Source organism: Mya arenaria, chromosome 4, assembly GCF_026914265.1.
Source record: "Mya arenaria isolate MELC-2E11 chromosome 4, ASM2691426v1".
NCBI lineage: Eukaryota > Metazoa > Mollusca > Bivalvia > Myida > Myidae > Mya > Mya arenaria.
Window position 1 is genome coordinate 46,212,095 of NC_069125.1, and position 20,937 is coordinate 46,233,031.

A 20,937-nucleotide genomic window follows, 5' to 3' on the forward strand; every position below is an offset into this window, starting at 1 on the left:
CAAGGATGGCAGCCCGGGTCGCCTCGTAGCAGGGACCCGGCCCCACCCCATTCATTTTATGTAGACGGGGTTAGGCATGTATTTACCAACTTCAGGTTATTAAAATACTTGACGTATAGCAGGTACCCGGCCACGCCCCACTCGATCAGGTAACCCTACCCCGTCTCTATAAACTCATGCCACTCATTTAGATCGACGGGTTTGTGGCTCTTCTAATAATTTTCAGGTAATTACCAGGTAGTAAATGACATGTAGCGTGTTCATCGTCCCGCTTCCATAACCTGCTGCCACTCATTCAGGTAGGCTGCGAAAAACCCGTACTCACCATTGTCAGGTCCTCGAAGTACATGACATGTAGAGGGTACCCCAGCCCCGCCTCTGCTGCCACTCGTTCAGGTAGTCCGCGTACGAGTTGTACTCCACTGGAAATCAAAGCGCTTAAAGTGTGGAAAGGTTTTCGGCCTGCTACGTTAAGTGAGTATAAGCATGCTATTGTACATCGAAATAACAGGCGCATTTAAATATAGTATATGCATCTCATGAATTCCTTTGCAAATAATTTCAGATTTTTATGCTTATTCTCAATTTAATTAAAACCATGAAGTATCAGTTACTTGAAATGCTTATTTATCTATCTACATGCACTTATAACTATTTACACCTTAACTTCCATTCCTTAAATGACTGCGTTCACTAGCGTTTCAAATTTACTTTAAAAAACAACTATGAAGTTGTTTATTGTGAGAAAAAAAATGCTAAAAGGAACAGTACGTATAGGCTAACCCAAACTTTATGACACACGTGTCGTATTTGTAGGTACTTTGACCATCGTCACAAATTGCAACCTTTATTATTCTTAAAAAAGTATATTGAACTACTGAGGCGTACTTTCCCCTTGGGCGAAAGGTCCGATCCAGTCCGTAAACTTGCCGGTGTAGTTGTAGATATTCATGACCGTCATGTGCGCGAAGTAGGAGACGGCGGTGTCCTTCGGGTTCCGCAATCACAACACGGTCTTCATCCTCTTCCGGGCCATGTTCTTGGGTAAACAGCGGTGACAAGTGGAGTATATTTTTATCTTAAATAGGGTTAAATATCTACAAGGAAATATAAGGAATCAAATCATCATCGATTATTAAATGTAAGCCATGCGCTTTCGACGTCATTTTTGGAGTTATTTATGTCATTTCCTGTGGCTTGATAAAACACAGCTATAAGTTGTACTAGACTGAAATGTATTCATAGTATTACTACATAGATGTTTTTTTTTTTCTCCGATTTATCATATTAAGCTTCCATTTGTAAGACACACGTTTGGCTGGCATATCAATCTGTGTTTACTGTTGTTCTACTGGGTATTTAATTAATGTTTATACCTTGGTCGGTAGTAAGTGTTAAGGACGCGCGGCGATGGCCGGGTGTCGATGACGTCGGCTTGGTTCGCCTCTAACATGGTGGACATTTTCGTTTCCTGGACGCGCGCCGCCGACCGTCGCTGCACCATAGACAATATCTCGTACAGCCAGTTTGTGCCTGGAAGGAATATCATTATGACCCATGTGTATGAAAATTTATATTGGATAAGTTTAAAGCCACGAAAACCATTATTAACATGGGATGAACGCGAAGTTTATGAAGTCCGAACAGTACATATAGTATTTGTTTAATGTTTAAACTTTGTATAACAAAATAACATCAGGAAACAGTTTCCATAATTCACCTTAAACGTCCATAATGCATGTACTCGGTTTCACACCAAGTTATATTCACAAAATGGCAAGTGAATACGCTCAATGTGTCTTTATCATGAAAACCCCCTAATCTCATACCCATTACTAATAGGAGAACTTACAAAAGCGCCAAACAGTTGACACAAACACATGGGTAAAATTGATAATGCCTTTTATTATATTCCTAATAAGTGCATTAAGGGCATCGAGGCCATTCCTGGCAATGGTTTCTTCGTTTAAAACAAAATAACCAGTACTAACCAGTATTATAAAATCATGTTCTGAGGTAATCAAAATCATTAACTGTTTCAAATGTTTCAAGATACTAATTGTCATATATATAATAATTATTCCTTATTATGTATATAACCATTTTACGTAGTTGCGTAAACATTATCGAGGACATTACCCCCCCCCCCCCCCCCTTTCAATTCAGTTATATAAGATAACTTATTATAGAAGAAATCTCAATTGTTTGGAAAGCTGACGAAAAGCTTAATGCGTTAGTATCGTTTTAAGCCATAAAACATCAACTTTCGAACTTGAATATGAAAAACTACGATCTGATCTTTTGTCAGCAGTCTCATATCGCTGGTTTCCAGACATTTGCACAATAATTGGCTCCTTCAAAGACAAGAAATTAGACAAAGGTGTCACAACAGTCGATATGTGAGAGCACAGCCGTGAAATTGGCGTGACATTAAATAGTTTGTGATTATTTTCGATGTTATTGCTGGTTTTTAAAATAATTGGTGTAAAAATCTCATTGCGATTCTTTATGTTGTTTCTATTTCATGCACTGGCATGTACCAAAAAATGCCGTTTTCCTGAACATTGGCCTGATATACAATAAAGAAAAAATCATTTTGTTCAGTTCTAATTAAAAGAAAACAGAAAATGCTTCAACAGGGCACATTCTTGATAATGCCATATTGTGAAAAGGGCTGTTTGAAATATGATTGCTAAAAGTGGTCTAGTGTATAGGATATCTGCGTCCAATCCAAGGTTGTGGGTTTAAATCCCTACCGGGTTATTTACCATGGCAGCAGTACTGATTTCTACGCAGGAAACAGTTTCGAGAGTGATTCTGTAAGCTTTGAGCTTGCGTAGCAAATTCTTCATCTGACTTGCAAACAAGTTTACCCTTTTTGTTGACTTGTTTTGTTTTCAGTCAAAATGTTAATTAGAAGATGCGAGCATAACTTACTGCAACCTATATCTATTTGCTTTATTTGTAACTTTTGTTATTTTATTTGTAACTATAACAAAACACATGGGATTGAAACTGCATGTTTCTGTGTATTGAAACTGCATGTTTCTGTGTAAATGAATATTTCCAATTTAGAATTCATCATTATCATTGCTGTTTGAAAATTAAACATTCAAACAACATGATAAAAAATCCATATGTCAAGCCAAGTATTCAAAGAGGCACAAGGTCATTGCCAATAAGACATTGAACAAGAGATCAGAAAGCAAAACCAACACACAGACTGGTAGCAAAACAGAGCCTCATCAGTAAGTGTTGGGATTACCGCACTAGAAAGATAATATAGCTTAACATTTCACGGGGTATTTAAAGATGCACTCTTACTCCCAAATAAGATTTACCACAATTAATAATATTGTATTAATATTCCAAAAAGGATGAAAAATGTCGAAAACAATGGTTCTTATGAAGGATACTGAGTTTAATTTGATGAGCATAAAACACGGTATTTTACCTTATGGGACTATAGAAGATAACAGTAAATCTTTTAGCATTCACCAATTATTTAATATATTTTCGCTTTCTGCTATTACATACACGGTTACAATCTTGTTATCGGTAATTAATATTTTCCATAAATGCATTATTTAGTAAGTAGTTAAAGGTTACTCAGTCAAAATTTATGTTTGTTATACATGTGTATTTATCGATTTTGAATAAGAGTGTCACTTTAAACTAGTTAATTAGCATGCACTTCTTTTTTTTTAATAAAAAAACAAGTCTATAATCTTAGTGTGGGTCATGTCAACGCAACTGCCGCCTGTTGTTACGATTGCATGTTCAAATCCTGCTGCAAACTATTTAAACTTATGATATTTAAAAGCACGTTTTTTTTGTTAATTAAGGCACTACACAATCTTTTGTAATCATTTAACAGTTTTTGCACGATTGCGGTAGATGAATTTTCTAACATTTTTTCAGATGTTCATAATCCTGTACATATATTGTTAAAATTTCAGTGTAAATCTAGTTTTAAACATTCCTGTGATGATAAAGTTGCTGCAAAACTGTGGAATGCTAGCAAAAAAGATGATTTTTTAATAATATCAATTCAAATAAGATTGTGGATATACTTAAAGAGTTAACTAGTCTTGAACATGAAAACGATACAAGTATAGATGCATTGAACCATGTTGTTTCGAGTATTGGTCAAGTTTTTCTAGATTCTGCAATAAAAACAAACGGATGTGAATCACGATTAAATAACTCTGATAAAAAGACAAACAATAAATCACGTTGTTGGTTTAATGCTGAATGTAAAACTGCAAGACGAAACTTTTATACAGCTAGGTTTATGTTTAAATTGAAGAAACTGATGCAAATAAAGAAAATTTGAATGTACAAGGTAAACATTATAAGAAAGTTTTGAATAGCAATTTTAACATTTATAGACGAGAAAAGGCTATTAGACTGAAGCAAATGAGTAAGGCTAAGCCAAGAGAATTTTGGAAAGTTTTAAAATCTAAACAGTCTAGTAATGTCAATGCATCTTTAGAGGATATGTATAATCATTTCAAAAATATTAACTCCAACGCTAATTCTGATAATATTGACCTGAACGACGATAATATGGAAAATATTGATATTGACGGAAATGAGTTAAATATACCAATTACATATGATGAAATTGAAAAAGCGATTAAACAATTAAAAAACAATAAAGCGTGTGGTGAAGATAATATTTTAAATGAACATATCAAATATTCTTATTGTTGTTTCAAAAAAGTTTATATTAAACTTTTTAACATTATGTTTCATAAAGGTCTCGTACCACAAAACTGGACCGTTGGTATTATACATCCAATATATAAAAATAAAGGTGATACATCTGATCCTGTAAATTATAGACCAATCACTTTACTTAGTTGTTTTGGTAAATTGTTTACCTTAATACTGAATAACAGATTTCAAAAATTTGTCAAGAATCATGATTTGTTAAGTGAATATCAATGAGGTTTTAGACAAGGATATTCAATAGTGGACAATATGTTTGTCATAAATATGTTAATAGACCTTCTTCATAATTCAAATAAAAGGTTATTTTGTGCATTCATAGATCTTAAAGGAGCATTTGATACCATAAATAGAAGCTACTTGTGGCTTAAATTAGATAAATGTGTATAGCAGGGAAATTTATACAAATTATAAAAAATATGTATGAAAATGCTAAAAGTTGTGTACGTGTTAATGGTGTAAAGTCAAACTATTTCCATTGTACTATAGGTGTAAGGCAGGGCGAGAGCCTTTCTCCGTTGTTATTTTCTATGTTTCTGAACGATTTACATAGCTTCTTTGCAAATAGTAATATTGTTAAGGGTACAATTGTGTATAAACATGATGATGATGTTCGTTTGATAGATTTTTTAAAGTTATTTGTATTGCTCTATACAGATGACACAGTCATATTGGCAGAATCATATACAGATCTGCAAAATGCTCTAAACATATATGAAAATTATTGTAAAAGATGGCAACTTACTGTTAACACCACTAAAACAAAAGTGCTTATTTTTTCGAAGGGAAGACGTGTTGAACACGAATTCGTTCTATGCGATGATAAATTAGAAATAGTAAACGAATATAAATATTTAGGTGTGTTATTTAGTAGAAGTGGTTCGTTTTTCAAAGCAAAAGAATATATCGCAAAGCAAGCCACTAAAGCTATGTTTGTTTTGTTGAAGAAAGCTAGATATCATTGTCTTTCTATTGAATTGCAAATTGATTTATTTCACAAAGTTGTTAAACCTATTTTGTTATATGGATGTGAATGTTGGGGTTATGGTAATATTAATATTCTCGAGAAAGTGCAACTAAAGTATTTGAAATATGTGTTAGGTGTCAAGAGCAGTACACCAAACTGTATTGTATATGGCAAAACTGGTGTTAAACCTCTAAATATCGACATTAATACACGTTTGATTGACTTTTGGTCAAAATTAATAACCCCGCCGTTACCTAAACTTACTGTATCCTTAAATAATATTGTCCTGAGTAGATTTATGTTTTCCGAAAATCCACGACAGTCCCATTTCCAGTGGATTCGTAATATTAAGGAAATATTGATTAAATGCGGGCATATTAACATTTGGCAGAGTCATGACTTTTTAAACAGATCATGGTTAAAGAAAACTGTTTATCAAAACTTGTCTGATCTCTTTATTAATGAATGGTTTTCTACTATAAATACTTCTAGAAAATGTATAAATTATAGATTGTATAAAGAAAAGTTTGAATTTGAAAATTATATTGTACAGACACCTTACAAACTCTTGCGATATATGATAAAATTTAGAACTAGAAATAACAAATTACCTGTGGAAATTGGAAGCTGGAATAATGTTGAATACAACGACAGAAAATGTTTATTTTGTAACGATAATAGCATAGGAGATGAATATCATTATTTGTTGGAATGTCAAGAATTTGTTGGTAAAAGAAAAAGTTGTCTTGATAATAAATATATTAGACATCCAAATATTATTAAATTTAAACAAGTAATGCAAATAAGACCTGATTCAGGTATACATTTTGAAAAACTCTGTAAGCTTATTGAAGAGATAGTGGTTCGATTCTCATAATGATACATACATTGATGCATTTTGTTTCCCTTTAAATGCCTCCTCCATTATAAAGGTATAATGTTAATATTGGATGACACTGATCGAATTTATTTATTCTTATAGATTATGTCTTAAAATGTTCTCGTTCTTAACATAGTTATATATATATATATTTCAATACTCTTTTTGTCATGTTTTGTGACATGAGTTATACGAAATAAACTTGGAAACTTGGTGAAACAAAATTACAACAATGTAATATGGTAGACTGACTTTTGCAAACAAATGAAATAAAATATGTGTAAGGAGATAAATCTATCATCATTAAAAGCATTTCTTTGTCGCAAAATTGATTGCCAATGCAAAAAGTATAATATATGTTTCATTGGTATTTGATATTGACATATTTGTTTTGTTGAATTTAAAATATAAGTCAAATTGTTCCGTCGATTGTAGAAGGTAAGATATGATAGTTGCACTAGTGTTCATGATAACATATGTGTGTACATTGAGATAATAACATGTACATTGAGAGTGTGTCCGAGATATCCCGCTAATATGATGTCATTGTTAAGAGTCACCATATCAAAATGACTAAACGGTATCTTAATGACCGTAGGAAGGTTTGCGCACCGTCGTAATTAAACATGATTGTGTCGACTTATGCTGCTCCTGTTGCTACTAATTCCTTCTTCTTTTTATTTTTTGTTTCTATTCCAATGCTGCTGCTGCAAATGCTGCTGCTGCCGCTGCTGCTGATGATGATAGCGATGATAATGGGTGTCCTATTAACTTTAAATAGTTTGCAATGAAAAGCTAAACATCAATCTAGGTTTTGCGTCCCAAAATGATTATTATTCATGAATTTAATTGGTCACTTACCGGTCTTTGGAAATGTCGCAAGCATAATGTCGTCATCCCTGCACGGTGTCTCAGGCACGTGCTCAAAAATGTCCTGGAACTCGTCGGCCGTCTTATTGAAATGCGGTTGCCTCAAACCATTTTTCAACTGCGCAAATACAATCGTTTCCCCGCCGTCGTCGGCAACCGTTATAAGCCTGGGCTCTCCCGACATGACGGCTTAATTAAAGGTATGGTGATCGAGGCGAAAACAGTAAATCCGTTAATTGTCGATCACGTACAAACGAAGAAAGCATGCACGTTTACAATGTAGAACTTCTTATATGAATAAATACGGAGCTTTCGTGCCACTGCAATATCGAATCTGGAGACTTTGTACCATTCTGCTTGAGAGATCGAACCACATATAGTCAAATATATTTCTAAGAAGTGCAGTGGTAATGAATTAAAAATTAAAATTAAATTGTATTTAAATGTACGTCGTAAAAATGAAATTTGAGGTGTATTTACTAGGTTTATTTCACAATGGTTTAATTTGATTATGCAAATCAAGCTCACGACTGGGTATTGCCGTCTACATCATTAGGTAGTGGTCTTGAAAACTTCAAGCTTGATCCCAAGTGCTGGCATTGTCGTTTTCCTCCTGTCTACACCACTAAGTTGGTGTATGGAGGTGGACACAGTCAGCTTGAGCTCACAAATGGTCATATTAATGTCATCCTGTCTTCCACACCAAGTTGGTGTATGGAGGTGGACACAGTCAGCTTGAGCTCACAAATGATCATTGTAATATCCTCCTGTCTTCCACACCACGTTAGTGTATGGAGGTAAACACAGTCAGCTTGAGCTCACAAATGATCATTGTAATATCCTCCTGTCTTCATCACCATGTTGGTGTATGGAGGTGGACACAGTCAGCTTGAGCTCACAAACGATCATTGTAATATCCTCCTGTCTTCATCACCATGTTGGTGTATGGAGGTGGACACAGTCAGCTTGAGCTCACAAATGGTCATTGTAATATCCTCCTGTCTTCATCACCACGTTGGTGTATGAAGGTGGACACAGTCAGCTTGAGCTCACAAATGGTCATTGTAATATCCTCCTGTCTTCATCACCATGTTGGTGTATGGAGGTGGACACAGTCAGCTTGAGCTCACAAATGGTCATTGTAATATCCTTCTGTCTACATCACCATGTTGGTGTATGGAGGTGGACACAGTCAGCTTGAGCTCACAAATGGTCATTGTAATATCCTCCTGTCTACATCACCATGTTGATGTATGGAGGTGGACACAGTCAGCTTGAGCTCACAAATGGTCATTGTAATATCCTCCTGTCTACATCACCATGTTGGTGTATGGAGGTGGACACAGTCAGCTTGAGATCACAAATGGTCATTGTAATATCCTCCTGTCTTCATCACCATGTTGGTGTATGAAGGTGGACACAGTCAGCTTGAGCTCACAAATGGTCATTGTAATATCCCCATGTCTGCATCACCATGTTGGTGTATGGAGGTGGACACAGTCAGCTTGAGCCCACAAATGGTCATTGTAATATCCTCCTGTCTTCATCACCATGTTGGTGTATGAAGGTGGACACAGTCAGCTTGAGCTCACAAATGGTCATTGTAATATCCTCCTGTCTTCATCACCACGTTGGTGTATGGAGGTGGACACAGTCAGCTTGAGCTCACAAATGGTCATTGTAATATCCTCCTGTCTACATCACCATGTTGGTGTATGGAGGTGGACTTGTAATATCCTCCTGTCTTCATCACCACGTTGGTGTATGAAGGTGGACACAGTCAGCTTGAGCTCACAAATGGTCATTGTAATATCCTCCTGTCTTCATCACCACGTTGGTGTATGAAGGTGGACACAGTCAGCTTGAGCTCACAAATGATCATTGTAATATCCTCCTGTCTACATCACCATGTTGGTGTATGGAGGTCGACACAGTCAGATTGAGCTCACAAATGATCATTGTAATATCCTCGTGTCTACAACACCAAGAAGCTGTATGGCAAGAACACATTCAGCTCAAGGTTTCAGGCTAACATTGTAATTTCCTTCCTGTCTGCATGACCACGTAAGCGTGTTAAACCAGGTGGCTTAAGCTCACAAATGGACATTGTAATATCCTCATGTCTAAATAACCACATAGATGTATGGAGGCTGAACACAGCTAGATCGAGCTAACGAGTTCGCACTGTAATTTCCTCTTCTTTACATTGCTAGGAAGGTGTATAGACAGATCGAGTTCATAGGAAGGCACTATAATTTCATCTTTACATTGCTAGGAAGGTGTATAGACAGATCGAGTTCATAGGAAGGCACTATAATTTCATCTTTACATTGCTAGGAAGGTGTATAGACAGATCGAGTTCATAGGAAGGCACTATAATTTCATCTTTACATTGCTAGGAAGGTTCATCAAGGTGAAAAACAGTCAGACCAAGTTCATGGACGGCACTGTCATTTCCCCTTCTTTACATTGCTAGGAAGGTTTAAAAAGGTAGAACTCAATCAGGTCGAGCTCACTCATAGGCGGCGCTGTAAATACCCTTTCTAGACACTGCTAGGAATAATTACGTATAAAGGTGAAACACAGTCAGGTAAAGCTCATGAGTAGGCACTGTAATTTCCTTTTCTCTACATTGCTAGGTTGGTGCATCAAGGTAAAACACAGTTAGGTAAAGCTCATGGGCAGGTACTGTAATTTCCTCTTCTCTACATTGCTAGGTTGGTGTATCAAGGTGAAAAACAGTCAGGTAAAGCTCATGGGCAGGCACTGTCGTTTCATTTTCTCTACATTGCTAGGTATGTGTTTACAGGTGAAACACAGTCAGGTGAAGCTCATGGGCGGGCACTGTAATTTCCTTTTTCCAACATTTCTGGTTTGGTGTATCAAGGTGAAACACAGTCAGGTAAAGCTCATGGGCGGGCACTGTACTTTCCTCTTCTCTACATTGCTAGGCAGGTGTATCAAGGTGAAACACAGTCATGTCGAGATCATGGACGGAGACTGTACTTTCCTCTTCTCTACATTGCTAGGCAGGTGTATCAAGGTGAAACACAGTCATGTCGAGATCATGGACGGGGACTGTACTTTCCTCTTCTCTACATTGCTAGGCAGGTGTATCAAGGTGAAACACAGTCAGGTAAAGCTCATGGGCGGAGACTGTACTTTCCTCTTCTCTACATTGCTAGGCAGGTGTATCAAGGTGAAACACAGTCAGGTCAAGCTCATAGGCGACACTGTTATTTCCCTTTCTCTACATTGCTAGGCAGGTGTATCAAGGTGAAACACAGTCAGGTCAAGCTCATAGGCGGGCACTGTTATTTCCCTTTCTCTAAATTGCTAGGCAGGTGTATCAAGGTTAAACACAGTCAGGTCATGCTCATAGGCGGGCACTGTTATTTCCCTTTCTCTACATTGCTAGGCAGGTGTATCAAGGTGAAACACAGTCATGTCGAGATCATGGACGGGGACTGTACTTTCCTCTTCTCTACATTGCTAGGCAGGTGTATCAAGGTGAAACACAGTCATGTCGAGATCATGGACGGGGACTGTACTTTCCTCTTCTCTACATTGCTAGGCAGGTGTATCAAGGTGAAACACAGTCAGGTCAAGCTCATGGGCGGGCACTGTACTTTCCTCTTCTCTACATTGCTAGGCAGGTGTATCAAGGTGAAACACAGTCATGTCGAGATCATGGGCGGGCACTGTACTTTCCTCTTCTCTACATTGCTAGGCAGGTGTATCAAGGTGAAACACAGTCATGTCGAGATCATGGACGGAGACTGTACTTTCCTCTTCTCTACATTGCTAGGCAGGTGTATCAAGGTGAAACACAGTCATGTCGAGATCATGGACGGGGACTGTACTTTCCTCTTCTCTACATTGCTAGGCAGGTGTATCAAGGTGAAACACAGTCATGTCGAGATCATGGACGGAGACTTTTATTTTCCCTTCTACATTGCAAGATAGGTGTATCAAACGCAGTTAGGTCAAGCCCATGGGCGGCACTGTAAGTACCGCTTCCCTACATTGGAGGTGAAACACAGTCATGCTAATCTCATTGGCGGACACAGTTATTTTCTCTTTTGTACGTTGCAAGGCAAGTGTATTTAGGTGAAACACAGTCAGGTGAAGCTCATGGGCGGGAACTGTTATGGCCTCATTCTACATTTATCACGACACTAAGGTGTCTGCGACGTCAACTGACAAAACTTGAAGAGTGCGTTACTTAAGAAGCCTTAGTGTATATCTCTAATATATATCAATATGTTCTTAAATATCCTAAAAAGAAGACAAACTCCAACTGCAGAACGCGTTTCGACTTTACGCAGTCTCCATCAGAAAAAGCAATTAAAATAAGAAAGTTTTCTTCAAACATTTCAATAATGAGAGATGAGCATTTCATAGTTCTGCTTTCACATATCCGGAGTTCATTTATTCGAAAGGAAACACGAACAGCTAATGTTTTGAAAAGGATTGGTGCATTTACACCGGGGAAAAATTATTGTATAATTATATAATTAAGAATATGGTATGAATTAATAAATAATAAAATACAACTCCCTTAAAGTAAGACGTACATAAACATCCTGCAAACTACCTAGGTTAGAAAGTTTGACAGAGATAAAGTGTAAACAATGTGACTGGGATTGGACTAACAGGAAGGAGGTGGGGTGGGTTGGATGACAACAATCGACAACAAAAAAGGTTATAAAATACGCCACTTTAACCAGCCCTGTCTGCCTGTCCTATTACAAAAGTGCTCAATATAAATTAATTTTAATTTGTCCGTCTTATGAATTGTGTTTTTTTATATTTGCGCTCTCAACATATCCGCAGTTCATTAATGGGACGAGAAACAATAACAGCTATTGGATTGAAAACACCAGCCAATATCTATTGTATGATTATATAGTTAGGAATATGATACTAGTTCATAATAAGTTGTACGTACATAAAAGTTCCCGTACCAAGCACAACTGAAGGAGGGGAGAGCACAAGAATACATGCATTCAATAATGACTAGAGTTATATGACCTTATTGTATTCAAAACAACAAATATGAATGGTTAATTTAGAATGAAATACGAAAGTATACAACTAAGATTATATGTGCATAATAAATGGATATCATATAATGAGATAACAATTAGCATTGACTTATTCAACTGTAAACCCATATAATACACTAGACTTAGTTGTGCAAAACAAGAGCAAAAACTTTTTTCAAAGATTTCTTTTTTTGTCATTTTGCACGTTTTCTTATAGACTGGCTCATTTACGTATAATTATCAAATAAAACAACATGAACAATAAACATTATTATTATTATATATATAAATATAATTTTGGTTAAACTGTCAGTATTATGATAATCCACGCCATCGACGGGACCATGGGTACACATTTAGTTATCACTACAGAAGAAGCGAGTACGAGGATTATCCGACGATGCATTCACACTCCTCGACTGAAATTCACAGTGAGTACCGGAAGTGAAACATGGTGTCTGGGCGGATCTTGGAGGTCCAGACAGCATCAAACTTCTCGCTCTTGGCCACTGTGAACCAGTTCTTCCAGTCACCGACCTCCCCTGAAAACAGCAACATGGTTCGTGATTTCACAATCAGTACCGAGAATGTCAGATGGTGTCCTGTTATGAATGTGGAGGCCTCGACCAATTTAATGATAATTATTCAGGGGCGTAGCTAGGGCCTTAACACTTGTAGGCCCTATGTGAGATTGTGGACTTTTATATTTACTGGCACATTACACAAAAGTAATTATACTTGCAATGATAACAATAAAACCAAGCAATACACCTTGCACGAAGTTTAAATAAATACCAAACTTGCTTTGGTTGAAATAAAACAAACTATTGAGTTGTTCAAATTGTTTGAGTAGCTTGTAGTTTTTATTGCATTGTTAGGTTATTCAAATTTATTCATTTTTCATAACAGTTGTAGGCGAATTCCTACAAGGCCTATATGTAGCTACGCCGGTTACGTTATTTTTATTACCGTTTGTGTTTAAAGAGTAGCCTTTCCAGAATCCTGAGTAACACCTGATAAGCATTAATAATATCTGATGAGTTAGGATAATCCTGTTCTGAAGCGAGAGAAAAGCTGCCTTTACAACTTTTCTAGAAAGAGTGACCAACATGTATGTAAACCTAAAGAGTAATCTTTCACAAACCTTTCCTGTAGAAAAAATGGCCCTCCTTAAACAGTTTGCTATTTTTGAAATGCTGCACGGACGGCACTATCTCCGGTTTGTCCTTCCGCATATTACAAAAGTCGCACTGGGCAAGGATGAACAGCCCGGACCGCCTCGTCAAGGTCCACTTCCAAAAATTCTAGTAACTTGTTTAGCTCCGACATACCGTCCTCGGGTAATATATAGATGGTATTTGTTGAATTCAGTGTAAGATCGTATTTTATTTCACATAAAAAAATATTAATAGTTTGTTACCACGAGTGAAATAAAAAAATGTACATAATTTAAACAAGGTGATCGTGGGCGTAAATTAATGGTACCTGGTAAATCTGTGAGAGTGCAGCTTTAAGTGTGTTTACCTTGGCCTATAATGAGTGTTGAGGACACGCGGTGATGACCGGGTGTCGATGACGTCGGCTGGGTTTGCCTCTAACATGGTGGACATCTTTGTGTCCTGCACGCGCGCCGCCGACCTTCGCTGCACCATCGACAATATCTCGTACAGCCATTTCGTGCCTGAAAGGAACATAAGTACAGATGTCAAAACAATGTAACTTTATTTCATTAAGGTATTTCGTCATGCATGACCGATCTATCTGCATTAGTTTGCCCTTGATCAGCTCAAAAGACATTTGACCTTTAGTGACCTAACTAAAGTGACTTTTAAGAGACAAGAAGTGCTTCTATGTTGAACCATAAACGGGACTCAAAATTCATCTACTGAACGACGCCGCTGCTGCTGCTGCTGCTGCTGCTGCTGCTGATGATGATGATAATGATGGTGGTGATGTTGAAATATACCTTAATATGGTTGATTGTACATTATGTATTGCTACGGCTAATGTGTTCATACCATGACTGCTTAGAACATGATGCACTCTATTATTAAATACAATGTGAATATTCTTCAAATTATCATAGTTTGGATTTAATCACACATATGATGCACCTATCAATATTTTGCCCCAGGGGGGGGGGGGGGGGGGGCGGCGGGCAGACCCAGGGGAATTAGACAAGTTTTCCTTTTGGGTGTCTAATTCCCCACCCTGGAGCCAATACTTTTGTCTAAATCCCCATAGTGGGAGATGCTTTGTGTATCTAATGTCCCGGGGATAGATGGATGAAGGCAAACCTAGTGCCAATATTGCCAGATAAGCATTTTTTTCACCCGACATGAAAGAGCTAGAAGTCAGCCAGCCAGAAATGTCATCCAGATGACAGTTGTTTTATTCATTCCAACCAATGCTTTTTAAATATATGGAGAAAAAAGTTGCACCATTTTATCTATTCTGATGGAAAGCACATCAAAACGTTTCCCTACCTACTTCCTAGGTTTAATAAAACAAAACTTTATAAAATAAATGACTTCAGCATTACTGTTTTTATATTCAAAGGGATGACTACCCTTTGCTATATTTTGGAACTTAAAAAAGAATGTCAGAAAGTATATAAAAGTATACATTTTTAGAAAGGTCTCTTCAATTATTATCTCTGTCATGCAATGACAAAGTCAATAAAATTATTTGGATGTGAAGAGATAAAGTACACATTGAATGCGCCGTTTAAAAAAAAAAATTGTCCTACAGAAAGGGGCAACCCCAACACATATTTGTTTGTCGCATTTCATACCTTGATACTTTTGCAATTTGCCTTTAAATGAATTTTATAACATATATTTGGAAATCACAGGGAATATAAATACCACATTTGGAGTAATAATGAAACTAAACCTCTTTTTAAAAAAATCAGTAACATGGTTCCCTCAAGCAAGAATAAATGTATAAAATGCACTAACAGTTTGGTGTATAAAAATGCACTAACTTTTTGTTGTTAGCTGGTTAACCCTTTTCTGTAGGTTTTTTTTTTGTTTTAAATGTTTTAAATGTTACAAATAGTTTGCATTCATTTTCTTATTTCTCTGTTCAGGAGCAAAAAACACCACTGTATTTGATATTAAATGAAAGAGCTTGAAGAAAATGTTTGTTTTGTTGTGTTTGTTTTTAATATTGTTGTGTTTTTTTGAGGAGTGTGGGGTGAGTGTTACGCCATTTTCAACATTATTTCAGTTATATCACGGCAACAGATTACTTTTTCATGATCCCTGGTATTTAAAACAAACCAGTACCAGGCCTGTCTTCCACAAAGCGACTTGAGTCGAGATCGTGCTCAAACTCAAAATTTCAATATCAAATAATGACCTCAATATTATTGCTAATAATTTTGTCTGCCTGTGAAACATGGGAGTTTCACAAGCAGACACAAATTTAGTGCAGTGGCAATACAATTGAATGAGATATCCAATGTTGAAATTTTAGTTTTAGCAAGATATCGACTCGAGATGCTTTGTGAAAGCCGTGCCAGGCCAGTACATTTTTGAAAGAGGTCCACCAAAGGAACATTCCTGTGAAAACTTGGATGAAAGTGGGCAGTGATCAGAATAGCTCACCTTGAGCCTTTGGCTCTAGGTGATCTAAAAATAGACCAATCACTAGGATCAAAAATATATAGAACATTGTGAACTTCATTTTTTATTTTTATTTTTATTGTTTTTACATAATATATTCATCAAATCTTTTTGGTACCCTCCTCCGTCCAAACCTCGAAACATCTACCATGATATCTGAAACAGAAGTTACTCAATTAAGCATGATTTTATAGTATGCAGGTTGTGGTACCTGGGATAGATAATAACCATGCTTTGGCAGGAGTACATGGTGATTTGAGTATACAATTGCACAAAAGTAATTTATAAGTATATTTTGATTCCAGCTGTGTATTATAAAGGGTTTTATGTAAACTTAAAATATTTATACATACATAAAGTATAGTGCTGAATAGACAATACAACTCTTAAAATCTACATATCATGTACTCCTTTTGAGTAAAGTTTAAACAAAAGTCATTGCGCGGTTTAGGAGGAGTTGCACTGAAAAGATGTTATGGACATATTCCTACATAACCCCCCCCCCAAAAAAAAAAAAAATATATATATATAAAAAATTCTGACTTTTTGGGAGTATAAATATTCTAATATTATATGTAAAATATATAACTATTAAGCTGAGTAGCATGGGTACTCACTGTCTGGTGCACTCTGAGCCTGGCTATGGTTTGGGCTCCTAGCGGAACTTCTATGGGTAGTCGCAGTCGATGTGGCAGCACCACCAGGAGTTGTCTCTGTCCTCAACTCTTTCTAGAAAAACAAAGCTTTATTTAACAAGAGAGCCAATAGTCCCTATATCGCTAGCCTGAGATCACAATACAAAGACTTAGACATTCCCATGACAGAGGAGGAGCAACAGTATCAGTAGTTCCTTGTAGTACCGGTAGTTGTATGGAAACAAACATTCTGACAAAATACCAGTATGTTTGGGTGAAAAATGTGGCCTTTGAAGTGTATACAAGGTTTTATTAAAATTTGACCGAATACATAGTTTTTAACCCCACGCAACCCAAATTCAAACTTAGCCTACATTTCATGTAGACTCACATTTTGCCCGTATTTCATACATGAGGATTGGATGTTAAATGTGGCATGTAGAGAGTATAAAACGTTTTTTTTTTAAGATTTGACCTAGGGACCTTAATTATTCAACGTAGATGAAAAGATTTAATCTGAGACTTGGTAGAGGGTCACCCAAGGAAAATATTTTGAAATTCGACCATTGGTTCAGGAGTCATCTGAAGCAATTGCTATAAATAAAACCGTGACGACCACAACTACGGAGACCGTGCGATCACAAAAGCTTACCTAATAAGAAAACTAACCTTATTTAGTAAATTATAACATGACTTTACCAAACTTTTCAACATATATTTTGACAACAAATAAAACAAAATAGGTTGTTTTTAATTCTAATGGTAGATATATGGGGTGTTGTGTTTGGAGGTGAAAAAATGCCATTAGAGTTCAGTTCCAGTTTGTACAGACATTCTCTTTACAATTTAAAAGTTTTCGATTTAAGCAAATCAGACATGTTAATGTAAAGCCACTTCTTTATTGTTGAGACATTTGTTCTTGATGTACCTGTCATGATGTGAATGCTTTACCTTTTTCAGAGACCGTGTCTCTGCAGCCTTTGCCTGGCCCCTTTCTCTGTTTGCAGCGACATTGTTGAGGTGCTCCAACCAAATGTTAACCTGTTTCCATACAAAATCAACATTTAATAAATTCACATTTATCAATTTGGAACAAACACCTAAATATAGCGCACATAGATTAAATTAAATTTTAATTAAACAAAAATATACCATTAAAGATGAAAAAACGCGTCCGGCATAGCCTTAACCATATTGACCCAATTACAAACAAATCAATGTATTTGAAACTTTAAACGATACTGCTCTATTATAGACCATTTATTAGATTTTTTATGGCTCAATCTGTCGATTCTGTAAACCAACTATGCATGCTAGGGAATGGAAGAAACAGATTATAGCTCCATATAATAATCTTACCAACTCGACCACAGCTACCCTTGTGGGCAGAATGATAACCGAAATTCACAATTGTAGCATCACGAGGGGTTGCATTAGTTCACGGTAGGAAATATTTATGGAAATATACTGTTGTAAAGACGTCGAGTCCCAGTAGCTCAGTCGGTAACAATGCGGGTTGCCAATTTAGGGGCTTTGAGTTTGAATCCCTGCTAGGCCAACTTTCTTTCCGACCTTTGAAAAAAGTCATTGCAACAAACGTCATTCGTCTTGGGGAGATTGTTGTGTGAATTACTGGTGTGAGAAAACCAGGAAACACATGAGTAGGTGAACTGGCCACCGTGATATGACTGAGAAATTGTTAAAAACGGCGTTATATCCCAATCAATCAATCAACTGTTGTAAAGTCAAAAATGTTTAATACTTCATTCGAAGCTAGTTTAATAGCAAAAATAGCAAAAGTATGGGTTGTTTTGCATAATAACTGATACTTCTGAAGTGACAGGTGATCCCCATTATTCTTTTCTAAGATTTAAACAGGGTTTTACCTGCGTTAAGCATCTATATCCTAGAAACATGGTGCTTTACAATTCTGTGAAGTTTGATTCAAATCCATTCAATAATATAGAAGTTATGGCTAAGACACGAAACGGGACGGACGAACGAACGAACGAACGAATGGACGGACAGACAGTGCAATCACTATATGCCTCCCACTTTGTGGGGGGCATAACTATTGAGGCCGGCTAAAGTGGTTGATACAAACCTCTCCCACTGGTAAAGTACACTCTTTACTAAGTAGGGCTGCATCTGTACTGCCATCTGTATGTGCCCTCTGTAAAACGTCAGAGGGTGGCAACTCGACTCCCTATAAACAAATTGATAGAACAATTGAAACAAGAATTTGTCAATGCAAGCCATTGCGCATCACCACGCTGAATGTTTGTAGGTAAGTTAAAACGTTGAAACATGAAATGGTTTAAAAAGATGACCTTTGTAAAGGGTTAAACAAAAAGAAATACAAAAAATAAAAAAGAACTATGATCCCACCCAGTCTGCCCCAGGCACCAGGGCTGTGGTCCAGGGGACAAATGAACAATTCAAAGTGAAGGTTTTGTCATAAGGATTGCAAGTTGTAAATATCAATACACTGGGTCAAGTAATAAACAGATTATGATATCATATTATATAACAAATTATTTCTATAAATTATGTAAAAGGGTGATCCTTCAAGATCAAGAAAAACAACTCATAAAGAGAAAATTGCAGACTCGGTTTTATTGAGTCTGTTCATGAGTAGTAATTAACGATGCAACACTACTCACGCCCCCTAGCACCGGCTGAAGCGGTATTCAATCTTCAAAACTAAACGCATTGAAATTCATGATCTCGAAGGACCATGGCATTTAATCTCTAGAGTGAGAACTTGACCTTTGAGGTAGAGACCTGAGCCTTGGATACAATGCAATATCTTCATGTGACACATATTTGTGCAAAGTTATTTTCAATATCCCACTTGACATGACAAAGATCCAGCCCAAAATGACATATCAATATTTGACCTTTAATATCCGAGTATGACCTTGACCTTTGAGGTAGGGCCCTGGGTCTTGGATGAGATGTATTATCTGCTGACAAGTTACCAATATTTGTGCCAGGTTATTTCAATATCCAACTTATCATGAAAATGATACATCAGAAAACTACATATTTTATATATATTTTTTTATATCTTTGACCTCAAGGTCACAGCAAAAATGTGGCAATGTTTTAAGTATCTAGTGTGAATGATGTAGAAGATAGGTACTGGAACACACATACGGACCGATGCACGGCAACGGGTAGCATAGTGGAAGGGCCATGTCAAGAGAAAATCGCCCTAGTGGTGACTGAAACCATTGTACACACGTGCAGATAAAAACAATTATATTATACTAGCAGTAACAAAATTCAAATGGTCACTAGGTAGATTCTCATCTGACATGACTGCAATTAAAATCATGATCAAGACATACACCATACCTTAAGCCTTTTTTCAATGACTTCGCTTGGTGGGAGGAAGTGACCACCACAGCACTCATGGTCTGGACAGCTTCCCGGTCTTCTGTCTCCGTCAGGCATGGGGAAAGGCAGGAAGGTGAGAGGTGGCCCACCAGGAAACCACAGCATAAACTGAAAAGCAGGCAAAGTTTGTCCGCCATTTTTTTAGTGCGACAGTACAGTTGTCTAAACTCCGGGTACCGGGATACGAAATACGGTTGTCTATACAACTCCGGGTACCGAGATGTAAAATCCGTCTTATGTCTAAAACCCGGGACCCGGAATTATTCGGCGTGTCAAATTCCCGCCTGTCGGGAATTGTCTTCTGTCTAAAGTCCCGTGTATGCCCGCCGCCCCCCCCCCCTGGGGCAAAATATTGATAGGTGCATGAGTAACGATACATATCTTAAATTGTTTATCCATTATTAGCCATACAAGTACGAATCACCAGTCGTTCTAAACATCGTTGTAAAGCCGTGGATTGTAAAATGATATTAACTAAAGAAATAGAGGATATTTGTTTATTTCAGTGTAAGATCGTATTTTATTTCACGAGTGTCATAGAAAAACATATTTTTATTTACATAAAAATGTAGTTTTTTTATGATCACGAGTGAAATTAAATACGATCTTACACTGAAATAAACAAATTTTCTGTTTCTTTTATGCTTATTTTCGGAGTTTTATTTGTTTTTTTATTTATTTTTGAATTACCCCCTTTTTGAAAAGGGTGGGCTTTATGCCGCTACCCGTGGGGCGCCCCTCATGCATAATTATAGCTGTCAACTTTTCTACT

The 20,937-nt window shown here is 36.8% G+C and overlaps 3 protein-coding genes across 3 annotated transcripts; all 3 read right to left on the reverse strand.

Moving 5' to 3' along the window:
• Window positions 1-1,003: 1,003 nt before the first annotated feature.
• On the reverse strand, window positions 1,004-7,635 carry LOC128230860 (sulfotransferase 1B1-like). Its single transcript, XM_052943293.1, has 3 exons — window positions 7,443-7,635; window positions 1,377-1,533; window positions 1,004-1,097 (listed from the first exon to the last, which is right to left on the reverse strand). The coding sequence occupies exons 1-3, from the start codon at window positions 7,633-7,635 to the stop codon at window positions 1,004-1,006; spliced, it is 444 nt and encodes a 147-aa protein (XP_052799253.1).
• A 5,290-nt stretch (window positions 7,636-12,925) lies between these two features.
• On the reverse strand, window positions 12,926-16,177 carry LOC128230861 (uncharacterized). The gene is made up of 4 exons (XM_052943294.1): window positions 16,111-16,177; window positions 14,024-14,180; window positions 13,469-13,512; window positions 12,926-13,041 (listed from the first exon to the last, which is right to left on the reverse strand). Exons 1-4 carry the CDS (start codon window positions 16,175-16,177, stop codon window positions 12,926-12,928), a joined length of 384 nt encoding a protein of 127 aa, XP_052799254.1.
• Window positions 16,176-20,256, reverse strand: LOC128232933 (uncharacterized). The gene is made up of 5 exons (XM_052946736.1): window positions 20,124-20,256; window positions 18,868-18,969; window positions 17,715-17,804; window positions 16,746-16,857; window positions 16,176-16,284 (listed from the first exon to the last, which is right to left on the reverse strand). The coding sequence occupies exons 1-5, from the start codon at window positions 20,220-20,222 to the stop codon at window positions 16,214-16,216; spliced, it is 474 nt and encodes a 157-aa protein (XP_052802696.1). The 5' UTR covers window positions 20,223-20,256; the 3' UTR covers window positions 16,176-16,213.
• Window positions 20,257-20,937: the final 681 nt, after the last annotated feature.